Below are 17,358 nucleotides of genomic sequence, written 5' to 3'. Positions count from 1 at the left end.
ACTGTGAAAAATAATAACTAATATATCTTCTACACAATCGTGTACCTTGCTCGAATTGAACAAATAGTTTAATTTCTTTGGTAATCTGTTTATATAACAATAAGTGCTTTATGTATTATTGCTAACTATAACACATGCTCGACCTAGGATAAATGAGTGATGCGTATCTTGGAAGATATCAAATGTCTTCAGCCGATGAAGGTTATTCAGTGGAAAGGGCTCCCATTAATAAGAACCCGGTAAAGTCAAAACAAGTTTTGTGGATTAGACCTTTCCTTTGTCGTTATAAAAGAAAGCAAAACTTCGCAGGTAGGGCAATCGCGGTTACCAAACAAAGCCGCGTTTCCAGAGAAATCGAATGATCCCCAAGTCTTGTGTTCAAACAGATGTGCAGAGAAATGCAGCAATATATGCGGCTTGAGCTTGCTGGTACATTATATCCTCATACTTCTTTCTGCATACCAACCATGCTTCTATTGTAGGAAACAGTACAGCTTCGTTTTTAATTGCTCGTCATTGCTCATATACAAACAGAAGCACCCCATAAACCCAACGATGTAAAAGGCCTAATACATTATCGTTAGCCTTTTTTGCGTCTATTTTTAACTGTTTGCTCACATAAAATAAGAGTTTTATATAACACTTAGTAATAACTATTATTACTATTATTATATATATTATAATTATTGGAAAGTCATATGAAGACTGCGCCAATAGCGATAGCTTAAATAAGAACAAAAAATGAACGCCGAACGAAAGCGATGAATAATTCTACTGACAATCCAAGACAGATATGAAAAATGATGAAAATAAATGTATGGAACATGATGACGATGCGTAATGGTTTGCTATCTCAGTACTTTGGGCGGCTGTGTTGTTTCTCCCAACGAGTGTTGCAAACATTTGTTATTGAAACTCTCACAAAAAAATCACTTGATATCAAGCCGAGATATTGTTTCATTGAATGTTCATCACAGGCTAGCCTAGTGCATGAAAACGGAGGACAAATATGTGAAATAAGTTAACAAAAAAAGAAAAAGCAAGATGCTACTCAATAGGAAACCCTAAAGATATACCAAAGAACAGACGATTACAAATAACCCTTACGAGCTTTGTGTAACCGTAAACAAGTTAGTAAAGCCAACCAAGTTAGTAAATAACTGTTGAAATACCCCGAATTATGGTAAAGGTTGTGCAAGAGTTTATGGATTAGGGACGAACGATTTTTCATGATTTCCATGATCGCTTGATTTTGACTCTACATCACACGCAGTTCGCTCTTCAGTCACATCTGCCTCAACTTGTATCGTCTAAAATTGTTAGCGTACATGATTGTACATGACTTTCGATTTTAACGTAATTCGGTGAAGTGCAGTTGAACTTCGCGAAAAGAAGAGCAAGCATATCATATTTTCTGCTCTTAATTTCTGTTGAGCCTGTGTTTGTATCTCTACAAGCATATAAAATTCCCGATTCTAAAAATGAATCGTGGTCTATGTAACAATACATATTCTTTGGATATCATAGTGAAGCGGCACAGGTCACAACGAAACTCGCAAGACTTGTATAGCAGCGTACCCGTCATAAAGCAATGGTTATGTTTTTGCCAATCAAAATTGCAAATCCATAATAAGATGGCCCGGCTTCGAAATAGAGTATAGACGAAGTACATTACGTGTTGAAAGGAGCCACCCGTTAGGGGCCATGTTTAACTAAAGCGGTGCGGTGTAAAATATGTTAAATCACGTAGCAGCAGCTTATAAAGCTTCTGAAATACTCAAGTGAACGTTGTGCCAGTCATATTAGTAACTAAACTGCAATAAACGGTGTAAACACATCAGCTAAATATACTAATATGACATAACAGCACATACGCTTTATTCAATACTGTAATATTGATCTATGGTGATTCAACAAAGTTTTACACATTCATTAGGTCCACACATGTCTGGTAACAACATGCAAGAGTCAACGTCGTGAAGTTTCATGTGTAGACTTTCTCATATTCCGACATGATTATTATTGACACAGTTGACGTTAAACAACACAACTTCTTGAACCGTTACTTTATAACAATTATAGTACTATTCAATGCTCTATTAATACTTCCGTTTTATTGATTGAGTATGTAATATTCAAGCATTTACATCGACAATTTGGCAGCATAATGAAGGGATGAATTGTGGGAGCAGTGGAATAGATCCTACAACATAGCGAAGTAAGAATATAGGTTATTACATGACATTAAGTTAACTCGGACAAGTGCTCGCGATGCACTGGATAGGTCAGCGTGAAAGACATGACGTCCATTTGTAAACAATTGACAATAGCAAAGTTTTACGGCATCCATTCCATCTATTCCATATATGTAGAATATCCGTGTGTGTGCGTGTCAGAAAACGATCTGAGAACTCGTTAAATCTGCCTAAGCAAGCTGTAAATCGTGATCATCGCCGATCCGGATGCTAGAAATGAGGTTGCGAGTTTTGTGACGCGATGCGAAACCGATTTTCATCTTGCTGCCTATACACATGCACACAAAAACCTATAGGTATAATTGCATTGTATGGTAGCTAGCAATCGGGAACAACCGAGATACACATAATTCCCGTATAATACGGATAATAGATATCGATTAAGATAAAAAAGGTTGTCATGTACGCGCCTTCAAGAAGAACATATGTGCAATTTTTTTGCACGATTCTGTGTTTTCTCTATATGTGATCCTTTATCCATATGTTCGTATTTCGTTCGACCGATTTGTTGCATTAATATCTGCGACTGTCTGCATATAAGTGTCGCTAGGTAGCGATAGAAGTAGAAGGAAGAGGAAAAATGCAAATTTAGGTTGCAGATTTCCTCGAATTATCATTATTACTATTATCATTAATAGAAAATCTAACTAAGAGGAGACAACGTTTGTATCTTTTGGGGATTAAATCATTAAAAATGTGATGAATGCTGCTGGCCAATCTGGATATCGATGTTATGATTGGTCGCACTAGGCAAGCAAAGATTATAGCTTTTTGGACTCTCCGTACCGCGGCATGCACGGTTGATCTATAAAGTGGACTTCCGTTCAATCTGAAATGAAAGCACGACGCGTCCAGCCGCCTTGTTTCATTTCAGGAAGATTACGGCAGAAGAAACGGCAAGTTTACACAACCGTTAATTTTGTGGAAAAATAAATTGACATGTACTGTTATCTGAGTTATTAGGTGTGTTTGGCCATTACTGTACAAAGAGTGCGAATCTTGAATTATTCTAGTTTTAATGTGAATGTTTTTGAGTTCATGGCAGCTAAGTTTCAAAAGTAGCTGTAGCATCATAAATTGACACGTTTTTTGGGAATGATGATAAACTGTTGAAAATGACTGGCTAACATTTTGATGTTTAGCACCTGCAACCTGCAATTCATCTAAATGGTATCTCCCTACAACCTTAACCGTGCGTATATTTGCTTTGGATGCAAATAACTTGTTTCAATAACGGACAGAGCTATCGTTCTGTTTGGAACAAGGATAATGTTTAACAATCGGTTTTCTTCAGCAGATTGCTTTATTCATATAAGTTCTTTCTAGTATGCTATTGATTCATAACTTTTTAGTTTCTTGTCTTCTCTAGTTTTTCTCTAAGTGTGAATGAATAGGTTTCAACGTGGAAAATAAGTGGAACTGATTCCAGCTTCATATACCGAATCGAAAGGCGTTCGAACCCCTGGGCAAGAACAGTTGCGACGAACGGCAAGTTTTTGCGCTGTATTAGTTTAGCTGCCTGGCAGTACGGTAAGGACTGGATGAGAACGAGACAGGTAAACATGTATAGGTAGCGAGGGGCCATTGCACTTCAACAAACTAGGGGAAGGGAAAAGGAATCTTGGAAGCTGTAGCGCCCTCTAACGACTACTTTGTATGATCTCCCTTTGAGGGTAACACGGCTGGATTGTTTAGCTCTCGTTTGCTCTGACCCTGCTCCCTATATCTAAATCTGGTAAAGCCACCTGCATAGGTCTTCGCGTGCTTCTGTGAGTCGATGAAAGCCGAAAATCGTTGTATACTCTAGCGGCTGCCGCCATCTGCTGACTGATAGAGTGTGAACAGCATGTTTTCAACTTCTTCAGCTTCACTCGAACTGAACAGATTTGAATCATTAGGAACGAACTGTTTATCCGTTACATGTGCTTTTTGCGGCGAATTTGCTCCTGATGGTGAATATCTATATCACAGACACGGACAGTGAGCGGTGGCTTCATATATAGGGGAAAAAGCGTAAGATGAAACCTATCTCGGAGTGGAATCCGTTAAACAAGGCTTGCGAAAAAAAGTCGTATTAGAACGACAGAAAGCTGTTCATAGTGGTATCGATACGAATCGCAAGTATGATGAAGTGCGTTTTCTCAGCGGATCCGTTGTAGGGAATAGTATAGCAACCATTGTTACGTTGACGTGGAAGAGCACGAATCGCCAGTAGAAGGGTCTGCTTCCACTTGATAGGCCGATAGTAGACGCCTAGACCGTTCGTGCTGTGCATGCGTCTGTGGAAGCCTGCGTTGGATAGGCTCAATGCACTCTATCCAAGGCTTGTAGCATTGCGCCGGCGACTCGGCCGGGCGTTTGATACGGTTGAGATTTAGAAGCAAGGGTGACCACACCAGTACCTATTATCGCTGTCTAACCGGCTATGGCTGACACTAAACGCGTAGTCGGTTTAGTACTGGCGCGAGGTGGCTCCAAGGGTATCCTCCACAAAAATCGGCGGATTCTGGCCGGTCGTCCAATGCTTAGTTGGGTTCTTCGACCAATGCAGCACTGCAAACTTATCGATGAAATTTGGGTATCAACTGATGATGACCAAACCGCGGAAATCGCTCGTGCAGAGGGGGCAAATGTATTCACACGTGGAGTTTGCTGTGCTACTGACGACGCCAGCAGCGTGTCAGCCGTTGATGAGTTCCTACGAGAAAAAAACACTAGCTTCGACGTAGTCGCCCTCGTTCAGTGCACGTCACCCTGTCTCCATCCCTGCTACCTTGACGAAGGTGTAAGAGAAATCCCAATGATTAAGCAGAATTAATTTAATGCGAGTTGAATCTTTTTTTTCGGTAATGCATAATGTGCAGAATAAAGTTATATCAAATGTGGATAGCCGAGCTTTATCAATGAAAATAAACTCTTAGATTAAACAGTAGAGAGTTTTACTTTTTCTTTGCTGTTAAGTTTTGAAACATTTCGTTATAATATAATGTAAATGGATTTCAGCATATACGTAAAGTTAATGTTGGTAACGACACGTTAAACTTATATATGATACTACACATGTGACTCCTAGCAGATGAGAAAATGTGAGTAACAATAAAAACTTTCGTCAACGATTTCGCTGTTATTAAGTGCAGCACTTATCTCCAACTTGCTCTGTTCTACAGATATTCCCTAAATTCTGTACAAAATCATAACTCTATAGATAAAAGAATAATATTTCTCGAACACTTACTAATTGAATGATACAAACCCTGAACGACTTTTAATTCAATAGCTATTGAACTGGTACTGAACGGGTCATATGATTCCGTATTTTCGGTTACGAGGGACTTCAAGTGGCGTTGGACTGAATTGGCGCCTGCCGATGGAACCAGCCGCCCATTAAACTTCGATCCTGCTCTCCGACTGTGTAGACAACATTGGTCTGGGGAGATCGTGGAATCCGGTTGGTATTTGTCAAAAAATGAGAAGGAATACAATTGCAACCAGTCGGTCTTGATATCGCGGCTTGCCTCCAAAAGCTGCCTGGAGCGACATGTTATTTTTTAGTAATGCAACTTTGCTTAATGCTGCTTCGTACCAAATTGTAAACCTATTTTTTTACTTCCAAATTTGATTTCTCTTTATGTGCTTACAAGCCGTTAATCCGTCCTTGCTGCAAACAGACTTACACGTTTTATACAGCATTTGTTTCTCTTTGCAAAACCCGCCCCTCCCCGTAAACAGAAAATTTTGCAATGTAACAACATGGAACATTATTATTACTACTTGTTACCCAGGTCATTTCTACGTAACTCGGAGTCGATTGGCCTGTGAGGGGCTTCTTCAAGGGGGACGGTGCGGATACGTAGAGATGCCCAGCCATCTTTGCGGAGAGGTTGACAGTGATGAGGACGTAACGCTTGCTGAACTTCGTTTAGCAAAGCACGGCTATCGTGGGCCACAGGCTTCAACAGATGTCGAACTTGTGCTTGATGCGCCAACGGAATTCCAGTAAGCTTGACTATTAAAAAATATTAGTATCAGGTGAGATATTGTGCTATGAAATATCACTGGTAAGATTGGAAAATATATCAGCCGGCAGGGGGACCTGTGTACTTGAACTTTCTACCTTATACAGCATAAGAAGTTTGACTACTTTCATCAAATACGTGTATAATAATCGAGACCAAATTTACATAAACTGATGCTCTAGCTCGGGATCTGCAGGTATAATACCAATTTTATTTTTTTCTATTATAGTTATCGTCACTGCACGTCGCGATAAATAGTTATAAATTGAAATTGCTCACTCCAAGCTAACTGCGGAAACCATTGCCAGTCGCCAATTAATTATCTTAATATATATGTTTAGTTAACAATATGCTGTAAGGAAGTGTTTCCCACCATAGAATCAGCTGAGAAACCTACTCGGAATACATGTGGTAATGATCATACCTATTAGTCTGTAAAGAGAAATGTATTATTACGTATAGAATTGTACGAGTGCCGTTATTAAGGACTCCAAGTTGCTCAACTTTGGTCTGTAGTAATATTAAGTATACCTGGTCATTAACTAACTTAAAAAACCAAAAAGAGTGTTCTGCAAATGACCTTTCCCAACAGAAAAAAATAATAGCATATAATTGAAGTACGAATAATAAAAAAAGCATATGTAAAATTCGTATGATAGCAAAGCATCTTCCTAAAGGTGAAATCTTAACACCTAATCTGAATGAAAAAACTGTTTAAGGTAAATGAATATCGGTTCTGTTAGAGTAATAAAAAGGAATCCCATCATGCTTGAATCACTGGGATCATGAATTAGGCCGCAAAGTGTAAAAAGACGTACAGGAAAAATACGCAGAACCTCCTATATATATTATAGCATTCTTGTACATCAAAAGCGTATTATTATTATGAAACTGTCATGCATTGCCTTTCGTCGCTCATCACTCAGTCACATCTGTTATAGTTAAGCGGTACCACTGCGTACTTTAAACAATAAGATCCTCTGAACCTTGTATAGGTTGGTCTGAATAAATAACAGTCATGACACGGCCATCAGGTAACTATTATTATACTGTTATACAGGAACATTGAAAAAAGGTACGGTGCAAAAAGGATGCCAGACCATTTAATTCAACTGGAGAGCTAACAAATTACTTTCTGCAGGATTTCTTTTTGCGTTTGTCCTTCGTTTAATTCATTTGAATAATTCGTTTACCTGCGTCAAAAACGACCCACCTTGAATAACTCCCTAGTTACCTACCCACTCAAGCTCATGTGCCATATTTGAAGGCGACGACGTTACTACTTCACTGCACCCGCCAAAGTATGAAGCCGGAGGTAGTTGCTTCATATTTTGTACTGTTAGACAGGATGTAAATAACTGCAATTAGCATTGAAACGCTTAATAAAAATTTAATTTATTGTGTTCGTGAAAACGGTATATCCATTCGTCCTAATCTACCTATTTTATAATATCACCTGTATCTGCTGCAAAATTGGTACACTATTCTTTCCTGATGCAGGCAAAAGGTAGTCAACTTCTTTCAGTTCTACACAAGCTGCAATATGATATACTGCACCAGAACGTAGCATAGAATTATATTTAATGCGTAGAAGATATCATCTTCCTTATCGTCTATGTAGCTCCCTATAAATAAACTCAGAGATGCATACTTAGATATCGTTTACTTCATGAATGGGTCAGACAGCATAGCTAACGAGTAAAAAACTTTTGGAAAAGAAACTCGTTAGATTTAAGTGACTAATTACGTATGTATTTGGTGTTGATGACATCATCTTGTACGCATTACGTTATGTGCGGCATCGATGGATTCATAAAATCGAGAGAAATATAAGAGTATATGAATAGATCTATATTTTTTATGCTAAGGTGCATAAGAACATAAGAAGCTGCAGTTGACTTTTCTGCATCAAAGAACAATCACTTCTGAAGTTTAGATGAATACTGTCTATTGTATTGTTGTAGTTGTTTGAAACGCACTGCACTGATATAGGCTTAGATGTTTGTCTAAAAAGAATAGAACTTACTTTCACCTTCACAGTAAAAAAAACACACACTATTTTACATAATAAAACATTCGCTTTGTTTATCGAAACCTACCACTTTTTTCAAATTAATTCACCAGATTTATTTTACCTTATTACGCTGTAGTATAATTCGATACGCATTATATTAAAATATTTCGGAATGTCGTAAGTCTTTTTTCCTGGTTAGAGCAAGAAGTACAGCTTTAACCTCATATGTTACAAGTTAGGAGATTCAGGCTAACTAAGCCCTTAATTAAGGATAAACGATTTTCTTTGTACCATAATTATATCCAGTATACCGACAAAGCTAACAGAGAAACCAACCTGATTTTTAATCGAAGACTGATTGGAAAGGAATAGCAGGGCAGTAAGCGTCAATAACGGTAGCAAAACACTACATCAGAAAAAAGGAAAACCATTAAGCGAAATTTGATGATTAGCGATAGAATATTATGTCTGTAAAAGTAGACTGGAACCCTATGAAGCGGTATGAGAATTAAAATTGACAGAGTTGAGTTAGGAAACAAAAGACTAACGGTGGCTATCAAAGGGACGCGTTGAGCGGACCATATCGCTGATTAGTAATTGTTGTAGAATTACACAATGACGCCTCCTTCAATAAAACCTGGATGGACAGCGGCAACTGATGACGCGGTCGAAGGTATGCAATCTGCTGCACCAACGCTTAGCCGCCATTATCGGAAATTAATGTTTCGGAATGAATCGGAAATGAGAACTATGTTTAAACGCTCAGCGTGTGCAGATTTGTTTGCTTGTGCTGACTTACTTCATCATTTTTGTGTGCATGTAAGCGTTAGATAATATAAAGTCCTACTGTCTGTATAGAATTAGTATGTAATACATTATATGTTTATGTGGATGACCAATGCGGAGTTAAGTATTATAAGACACAGATGTGTGATTGCAGCTACTAGCAGCTAAACAGGTCTACCCAATGAAAGTGGAAACGACAAAATATTAGGGTTAGCAAGACGTCTATAAATGTTTAGTTAGAATCCATATTGACCGCGATAAGCAAGGCTCATAAAAGCAACAAACTACGGAGGTAGTGGGTATAAATTGCGCTCAAATAAAACACGAAATCAGATAAAAATACAAGCGGTATGTGTTATTACTTAAGGTTAGGTTAGGTTCAAAACGATGGCTTAGACTGCTACGTTACGGGTCATGAAAGACCTAGCAGATTCAGACTCAAGTCCGTAAAATACTTTATAATCTTACCGAAAACGTATTGACTCTAAACTAAGCTAGGTATTGCGGTAACTGATTCAAGTTCATCCTTCAGTGAAACGCAATTCGCAGGCTTACGCTGGAACTAAAATCTGTAAAGCCCCATTTTGATGATGAAAACCTCCTTCCAAATAGACCACTCGTCTATTCTAGGTAATATATTCTGCTATAGAAAGAAATTAAGCTGAAATAAGCACGATATTCGACGTTTATGTTGTTTACGTCCGTATCAAGTACAACGCTCAGAGAAATTATCGAATAAGAACTGCTTCTCGAGGAACGTACATCTAGCATTTTGCATTTTGTGTTCATTTTTCAATCCTTAAATGAACCATTTAGTTCGAATCGTTCCCAAAATTTACTCTAAGTTCGAGCTTCAAAGAGATTTTTCTGGCAACGAAGGACATAATTTTTAATACTTCTCGCCCATATTTCTCTGCCACTAGAAAGCTTCCGGAACAACCTAATATAGATGCAGCATATACTTAAGATAGAATTATATAATTGAGAGTGCTACTCAGCAGTGGCTTGCTAAATTAAAAAATTAGATTTTCGGCTCAAAGAATACACCTCACTCCAATGTTCGAGTTCAGTCATGATCGCTTTGAGCCATCTTTTTAAAGAAGAATAAATGGATCGGTTTATACCTCTTAGCTCTAAGCCTTTACAATACACAGAATATATTTATTGTGTTGCCTTTTTGACACCGGAACAGAATTAAAATCATAAAATTTGCTCTTTTCCGCCCCATGCACACATTTCAGATCAGGTTGCGTAATGTGAACCAAGACAGTTTTGCACTTTTCCGATAGTAAATAAAACCTGTTTTTTTAGCATAAGATAAATAGGAAAAGGGAAACAATAAACTAAAGCGGTCATTACCTTCTCATGTACTTTCAAATCTAACACATACATTGCTGAAGACAAGCGACTACATATTGTCTACGCGTCAACCATAAATCTCACTATTCCTTTCCGTGTATTTGGCGTCGATTAACAAGGAAGCCATGATGCGACAGAAACATATTCCCTTTTATTAAGTAATAGAAGAAAAAAAATAACAATCCTCAGCACTGAATTCCTATTATACTGCTATTTTATACTTTACCGTTTAGCAATAACTTTAGAGAAAAAAATCTGCTCTTTTTTAATCTAATGGTAAATTAAATTCAGTTTACATAGCGTTAGGCCTAGCATAGGCACCAGCCGAATGGAACTTAGGCAGCGCTTTGGCGGCTCTTGTGCACCTTTCATTCTCATTCCGTCTGTTGCTCATAGATGCTTCTTCGGTGCGTCTTTTTTACTATAATTGTGTCCTAAAATTATTCATTGTGATTCCGCATATTCAATATAAAGCGCAGCAGATCTATTATGTTATAAGAATATCGCACTTCTACATCAGCAGTTTGCTCAGCATTGATATTTGTGTAGATACACGCGCATACATCACAGTGAATGGCAACGTAAAATAAGCAATACAACAATTTTTTTTTTTATTTAACTGTACGGCAGCTTGCTATTGCATTAGTCTCCTAACTTAAACTAGCCGAACTTTTCATCATACGATACTTCGGTTTGAAGTTTGATTATCATAAGGCACAACCGATGATGACTGAATTTATTCCTCTTGCCTACATGTTTAGAAATGAAGTATTTCTTTATCACATGCATGTATAAAATATAATTGAAAGCGGGAAAGCCTACAAAATTTGACAAGCTTTAAGTTGTAAGCTGTGATTTCATCTAGTTTACAATTTGCAACTCTAGCGCGGTCACACAATGTAATCACACGTAGCCTCGCAGTGAATTCGTTTATCTTTATTCCTTTTTTCATTTTTGTTGACAACAAAAAAGTATATATATTTCTTCTTTTTCTTTTATGTATATAGTTCCGATATACTATGCTCCTGCCTGATGTTCTTTATAGCACTTGTTCTTTTTGTTCGCTTATGTATACCACTGCTATTTTAACCTACAAGCCAGTAATTTAAAGCGACTACCCTTGGCACAATAAAACACCTTACTTGCAATAACATTAACACGCTTTGTTCAAACTCTCTTCGTAGAAATTCGTTTGAAAATTTCGACACTTTTGCCTGCGAGACATCATGCGGGATCTATGGCTAACTCGGGTGCAAAAAACACGTGTGACGCAGAGATATAAGCTCATACAGGAAAAAGACAAAATTGGTTGAGGCAGACAGCATTTACACAGGTGCCAAAATAGGTGACAATTTTTTTAGGACTGAAGAAATACAAATCTCTATTGGAGGAATAATACGGTGAATGTGCGCTGAAAATATTTTAACCTGGGTTACTTCATGCCTGGTACACATTGCTTAATTATATTACTTATTATAGCGACAATTACATGAGTACAGTTCATTAGTTTTCGGTAATTTATTACTTTTTTAGTGTAAAATTACGTTTTGTGTCTCTTCCTATTCATTGGAAGTGCTAGCTTTGCGCGAACTTTGGCTGTTGCTACGTTCGTACGACATATCAACTATTCTCGAGCATGCGTGCTACGCATGTATAAATAAAATATAGAAGAAAAAACCAGATCAGGTTTCTTGTTCATCTGCTCTAGCTTGCCTTCATCAGTAAGCGATGCGTCTGGTGATATTGGCGATATACCAACAGAATATGTCCATAGACCGCGGTAATCGGTACGCAGTACACTATTTATAAAAAGCCAAATAATACGGCTATAATAGATATCCGTCCATCATGTTTTCTGGCAGGATATTAAAGCGTTATGTAAAATAACGACAGCGGCCGAACTCACTTAGTAGAGAGCACTTGGGTAACACTCCAAACTATTATATGGGGCGAGCCGACTCCAAAGAGAATTGGTCCGCTTGCAATAAAACAAAAGTACAATAAAATTTTTTTCAAAAAATCGTAATTTAAGATGGTAGTAGCCTATCATCTCTCTCGACAAAAATCGCATTAGCGATTTCATATACACACATACACATTGTTTCTTTCATCTCGAAAACTACTGATTCTGAGCATCCACAGTCATTTGTTTTTCTTGGTCCGTAATCGATTTCATAGCTAGCACTCACTGCTACCCGCTGGCAACACCTTGTATTTGACTATGTGACACCAGCGAAATTTACCACTAAGCTTAGTTTATTAAGTTTAGTTGATAGTATTAATAACGGAACTACGCAAACAATAATAGCAACATCAACGATTATCTAACATCCAGCAAGAACGTTGCCTCGAAATTGCATACGAAACTTGGTTGGCTAGCCACACGCCGCTATGGTTTCATTGTTTAGCAACATTTATTTGACGAAGGTGGAACTTCCTCTTCTGATTCAACCTGTAGCCGACGATTTCTGGCATTAGCTTGAGAAGTGCGACGATCCTGCAGTTTAGCGTTTTTCTCGAGCATCTTGCTACATAAGTAGAGGAACATCTCATTGATGCCTATAAGAAAAATGAAGATGAACACAGTCTCTCATTTTATAGTTCTTTATGGAGTAAATTTTCATATTTTCTTATACTGTTTGTGTTAGTGACGAGAATTTACGAGTATAAAATTCAATCGAGTGCCATTTCACGCAAGCCTACGATCGTTCTTTATTTCAAAGTTTATTGTTGTAACTTTTCTTCGTGTAGAAACATATTAAAAGCTGATTTTATCAACTCATAAAAAAAAACTAAGAAAAAAATCAGTGTCTGAAATTTGGGTGTCACCTCTGTTAAGCTTAGCTGAAGTTTGAAAATGAGCGGCCCCCACTGATTTAGCATATCGCTCAGCTTCTGCTAACGGTACAGCTCTTGACCCTTCTAAGTCACTTTTATTGCCTACGAGTACCAGGACAACCTGAAAAGTTGCAGAAATCGTTATATTACTACCTTACAGTTCTTTTTCGATGACAAAAAGGGGTCATTTAGTTTCCTTAATGGAGCTATATTGAACAACTAATTAGAACTGCCGAGTTCACAAACCTCATCCCCTAGCATCCTGTTGAGCTCCATTACCCAATTCTTCACCTTTCGAAACGAGTCCTCGTCCGTTAGATCATAAACTAAAAGCGCTCCATTTGAATCTCTGTAACGCAAAAGACAAATGTGTGATGGCATACCTATAAGAAGTAAGAAGCTAACAAACGCTTTACTTGAATGAATTGTCGTTAAATGGAAAATGGTGGGTTAATGTATGAAGCAACTGACAATGGTTTAGCAAGTACGTCACTCATGGCCCCCCTTTATATATACTAGATAATTCAGGAATAATATAAGTTATCAATTTTCAGTCACTTACCAAGTAGCATTTGATAATTTATTTGACATAATACAATGTAATTAAAGATTTTTTTTCTGAGAAGTGTTTATTTAATTTCCCGAAAAACAATTAAGTATTAATCTAACAGGAGTTGTCTTCGACCAGTTACACTTGACCTACCGTCCTATTCTTCAACCATACATACCTATAATATATTGGTCCCAGAGCATGGAAAATTTCCTGTCCGGCCGTGTCCCAGATGTTTAATGTAACCACTTTCATCCCAATGGCCACCGTTTTTGTCAAATACGAAGCCTACGATAAAAAATAATACCAAGTAAGTATTAAACTTCCATAGTAAACTTAAAAAATCAGGCAAGCAAAAAAGAATAGTCCTGGTGATTGCTGGGGCAGAAATTTTCAAACGTACTCTAGTATTGATATCGTACTTAGCTGCCTCAAAACGTTTAATGCATTGCATTGCGTTATACTGTTGATGGTTGAATCACAAACAACGTAATTTTAGCCTAAGACAAAAATATTGTCATAAGATCGAATAAGCTGGATCAACGCTAAAGGGTGTAAATCGATAATGACCCCTACATAGGATTATCTAGGGGCATTACAGATGCCCCAATGAATGAAATGCAATTTTTACGTGATGTGAAGAGGCTCCACAATTATGTTTCGCTATAGGGATATCATATTTTGAAGTAACTTTTGTGACCACACCATCCAATACCATAGCAGTTTCAAGCATAAGAAATTTCTGATTGGTGGTATGTTCTTTTGTGTTAACGATGCTACAGCTCCCACTAGATTTCTAATCATTCCTTACCTGAACAGTCGAAAAATGCTGATCGTTAAATCGATCCTGAACATAACGGAGTATCATTGATGTTTTGCCCACACAGCCTTCTCCCAACAGAACCACCTGATTAGGGCAAAACCAAACAATGAATTCAATGTTCAGAACTTTTGGATATAAGGTGATGATTTTTGCTCCAAGCTACGACATAATATGCGAACCATTACGTGTTTTTTTTTCAGGTACCACTTCGGCTCGGTGATGCCTACCTTAAAATTAAACGCGCTCGTCATGACGATCAGGTGACCCTCTTCCTCCGAATACACCTCAGCTATTACAATCGCTTGGTTTCGTCTCTTCTCAATACCTGTAAACAGTGAGAGAAATTTTGTAGAAGATAAAATTCAAGTACTTTATAGTATAGAAATGAGCAGATTCTTGGTTAAAATGTAATTGAATAATATACATCAGTTCGTCCCGACAATGCTTCTTGGAATATATAAAATGCAATAGTGGTCAAAATTACCAAGTTAAGCGCGAAACACGCCCGTCGACCTCCTAAGAGTCATCAGGTCACACAAATTTTCATCTGAAACGTGCTTGCCAAACCCTTTACGGATAGTTCGACCGATTCAACAGATTAACCACGTTTGAATCTGTTAACTTTTCTCTATAGATAGAAGAAATTCATGAAAGAGATAAAGAAAAAAACTAAAGGAGAAACTTTTTTGCATAGTAGACACTGGGATAAACGAAAAAGCTACTGATTAAGTTATCCACAACATAGGTTTTAAACATATTTACTTTTATATGCTCAACAGACTCCGGTAATGGGTTCTACCGGGTAATTGCGGTTGATTAATTCGAATGTCACTGTTGCTGCTGTGGCTGTAAAGGACAGATCTGTGTCAATTATTGTTAATCTGCGTCTGTATGATACTCTATCATTGTTCACGTTCGTATGCGAGTCATTTTCGAAACGCTATGTAAACGATATAATAGCAGTCTTCTTCAGAAGTTTTTTAGCACTGGAACATTCATTTACCATTTCTTAAAGCATCTTGGGTAGTCAGACTGTGTTATCATTCCACTATCCGCAATAATCTAATAAGGTAATTCACGGCCTCAAACAGCTGTCCTTGAACGAAACAAATCTACATGGCAACCAGAGGCCACATGCAGTTAGAACAATGGGATCATTGTTTCTGATATGAAACAGTGGAACGTTTGACCGGTTAATAACTCTCAAACTATCAAATCAATCATTTTTGCAAGATACTTATTTTGCACAAATGCCAGCGCCATTTCTCAACTGGTTATCATATAATCCAGGTATTCAAAAACTGTAACAAAAATAAAATTACAAAAATTTAAAAAACAAAAAAAAAGCTCAGTAACTACAAACTAATCGCAGATAACTCGATGAATTGCTTCTTAAAGAACGCACAGTTTATAGGTATATAATGATAAACTACTGTGCGATTGCTTGTCGAACTTAATCTAACCACCCGAGCGCAAAGAGAGAATATTGACTTCTTATGTCAATATCCACTCTTTGAAGCGGAACGTCAAGTGGCAATTCACCAAATTTCATATCGACTGAAACACTGTATAATAACAACTATAGATGTGATTGCAATGAATGTCAACTAATCCGATTTAATTTGGTGATAACAGTCAATTTCATATCACTTCAGTGTTGGCAAGTTTGCCAAGCTTGTACTTGTCGTGTCGGGTACTAGTAAGACAACCTGCAACCTGGTAGACCCTAATAATTCTGTTATCTAACTGCGTAAACAATGCAGGGTATCGAGCTCCTGTATGAACCGTCTTTATATCAAGCGTGAATTGTGATTGTATGGTCTATTCAAAGAAAACAAACGCTTCTAACGGTCGGAAGTCTAATTTTTTAAAAATGACGTCAATCTATTAAACTCCGAAATGATATAACCGGAGTAGAATTGAAAGTCATTTACGTTTATTCTTCACATGCATAATTGACAACAACACGAAATGCCGAGCATTTCCAAAATGTTGACAAGCACAAAATAATTTTTTGGTCTCTTGGCTACATTTCATCTTCATATTATAAATCGATATAAGAGTAGATATTGGCTATGCGATATGTAAATATGTTGCTACAAGGAACTACATAGTACGATATAAACCAAATAGTTCTAGTTAACATAGCCATGTTTTCAATTTGCAAAGCCTGTCGACCTGTTTTAACCACTATGTGTAGATTATTTCAAAGAAAATTGTTATGGTGTTCTTGATCTTTAGTTAAATTCTATGATACGAAGTGTCTACGAATCTATCTAAGATTGGACTTACACCGGGCTTGCATTAGTAATGGCCCTAAATTACAGCAGACAGGCTATTGTTGGGAATATCCAAGCTCAGTATAACCTTGGGCTTCGCGTTACAGAGCTTTGTGCACCAAAAAAGGCTCACCTTGTGGTAAAAGGTGGCTGTAAGACGTTCCTACATAACGTGCACCTTTCGTATACGAAGAACCCACACCCTTACTTGAACACAATTGAAACGGTTTGGCTATGACAGCGATTTCAACGATCACACCATTGCGTACTGTAACGCAGAAGTGGCAAAACAATGTAAGTCGAGTATTCATTATATTTTCCTAGATGTCATTGCTACGTATGCGCCTGCACAACTACACTAATCCTTTTCATCACCATTATTTTAATTATTTAAATCTAAATACTTGAATGAAATCATTATTGGCTCATCGAAGAAAC

At 37.5% G+C, this 17,358-nt stretch overlaps 2 protein-coding genes across 5 annotated transcripts; one reads left to right on the top strand and one right to left on the bottom strand.

Moving 5' to 3' along the window:
• Positions 1 to 26: 26 nt before the first annotated feature.
• Positions 27 to 14,958, top strand: Csas (CMP-sialic acid synthase). Of its 4 annotated transcripts, none has more exons than XM_022811680.2 (4): positions 27 to 5,038; positions 5,533 to 5,703; positions 6,038 to 6,251; positions 14,842 to 14,958. In XM_022811680.2, the coding sequence occupies exons 1-4, from the start codon at positions 4,681 to 4,683 to the stop codon at positions 14,903 to 14,905; spliced, it is 807 nt and encodes a 268-aa protein (XP_022667415.1). In that variant the 5' UTR covers positions 27 to 4,680; the 3' UTR covers positions 14,906 to 14,958. The 4 variants fall into 4 exon arrangements, with proteins under 4 accessions (XP_022667415.1, XP_022667416.1, XP_086848804.1 ...); XM_022811681.2 differs by lacking the exon at positions 14,842 to 14,958 and adding an exon at positions 6,501 to 9,416; XM_086992678.1 differs by lacking the exon at positions 14,842 to 14,958 and adding an exon at positions 6,501 to 9,416 and having other exon boundaries at positions 6,038 to 6,284.
• Positions 10,560 to 15,167, bottom strand: LOC111252969 (ras-related protein Rab-21-like). The gene is made up of 7 exons (XM_022811682.2): positions 15,126 to 15,167; positions 14,869 to 14,966; positions 14,630 to 14,725; positions 13,997 to 14,106; positions 13,515 to 13,617; positions 13,260 to 13,389; positions 10,560 to 12,989 (listed from the first exon to the last, which is right to left on the bottom strand). Exons 2-7 carry the CDS (start codon positions 14,890 to 14,892, stop codon positions 12,835 to 12,837), a joined length of 618 nt encoding a protein of 205 aa, XP_022667417.1. The 5' UTR covers positions 14,893 to 14,966; positions 15,126 to 15,167; the 3' UTR covers positions 10,560 to 12,834.
• Between the last annotated feature and the right edge of the window lie 2,191 nt (positions 15,168 to 17,358).

This window comes from Varroa destructor, unplaced genomic scaffold (genome assembly GCF_002443255.2).
Source record: "Varroa destructor unplaced genomic scaffold, Vdes_3.0 BEIS01000006.1, whole genome shotgun sequence".
In the NCBI taxonomy this organism is placed as follows: domain Eukaryota; kingdom Metazoa; phylum Arthropoda; class Arachnida; order Mesostigmata; family Varroidae; genus Varroa; species Varroa destructor.
This window is presented reverse-complemented; position numbering and strand designations above follow the sequence as displayed.

What these genes read in the sequence shown, in the direction of transcription:
- Csas (XM_022811680.2), top strand. Translation starts at nt 4,681, where the DNA reads ATGGCTGACACTAAACGCGTAGTCGGTTTAGTACTGGCGCGAGGTGGC. An exon ending in TGGGGAGATCGTGGAATCCG is followed by an intron (nt 5,704 to 6,037) that starts GTTGGTATTTGT and finishes CTTGTTACCCAG; the next exon opens with GTCATTTCTACGTAACTCGG. An exon ending in GATGCGCCAACGGAATTCCA is followed by an intron (nt 6,252 to 14,841) that starts GTAAGCTTGACT and finishes TTTTTTTTTCAG; the next exon opens with GTACCACTTCGGCTCGGTGA.
- LOC111252969 (XM_022811682.2), bottom strand. Translation starts at nt 14,892, where the DNA reads ATGACGAGCGCGTTTAATTTTAAG. An exon ending in AGCATTTTTCGACTGTTCAG is followed by an intron (nt 14,107 to 14,629) that starts GTAAGGAATGAT and finishes TTTTTATCGTAG; the next exon opens with GCTTCGTATTTGACAAAAAC. An exon ending in TTCAGCTAAGCTTAACAGAG is followed by an intron (nt 12,990 to 13,259) that starts GTGACACCCAAA and finishes TTTTTCTTATAG; the next exon opens with GCATCAATGAGATGTTCCTC.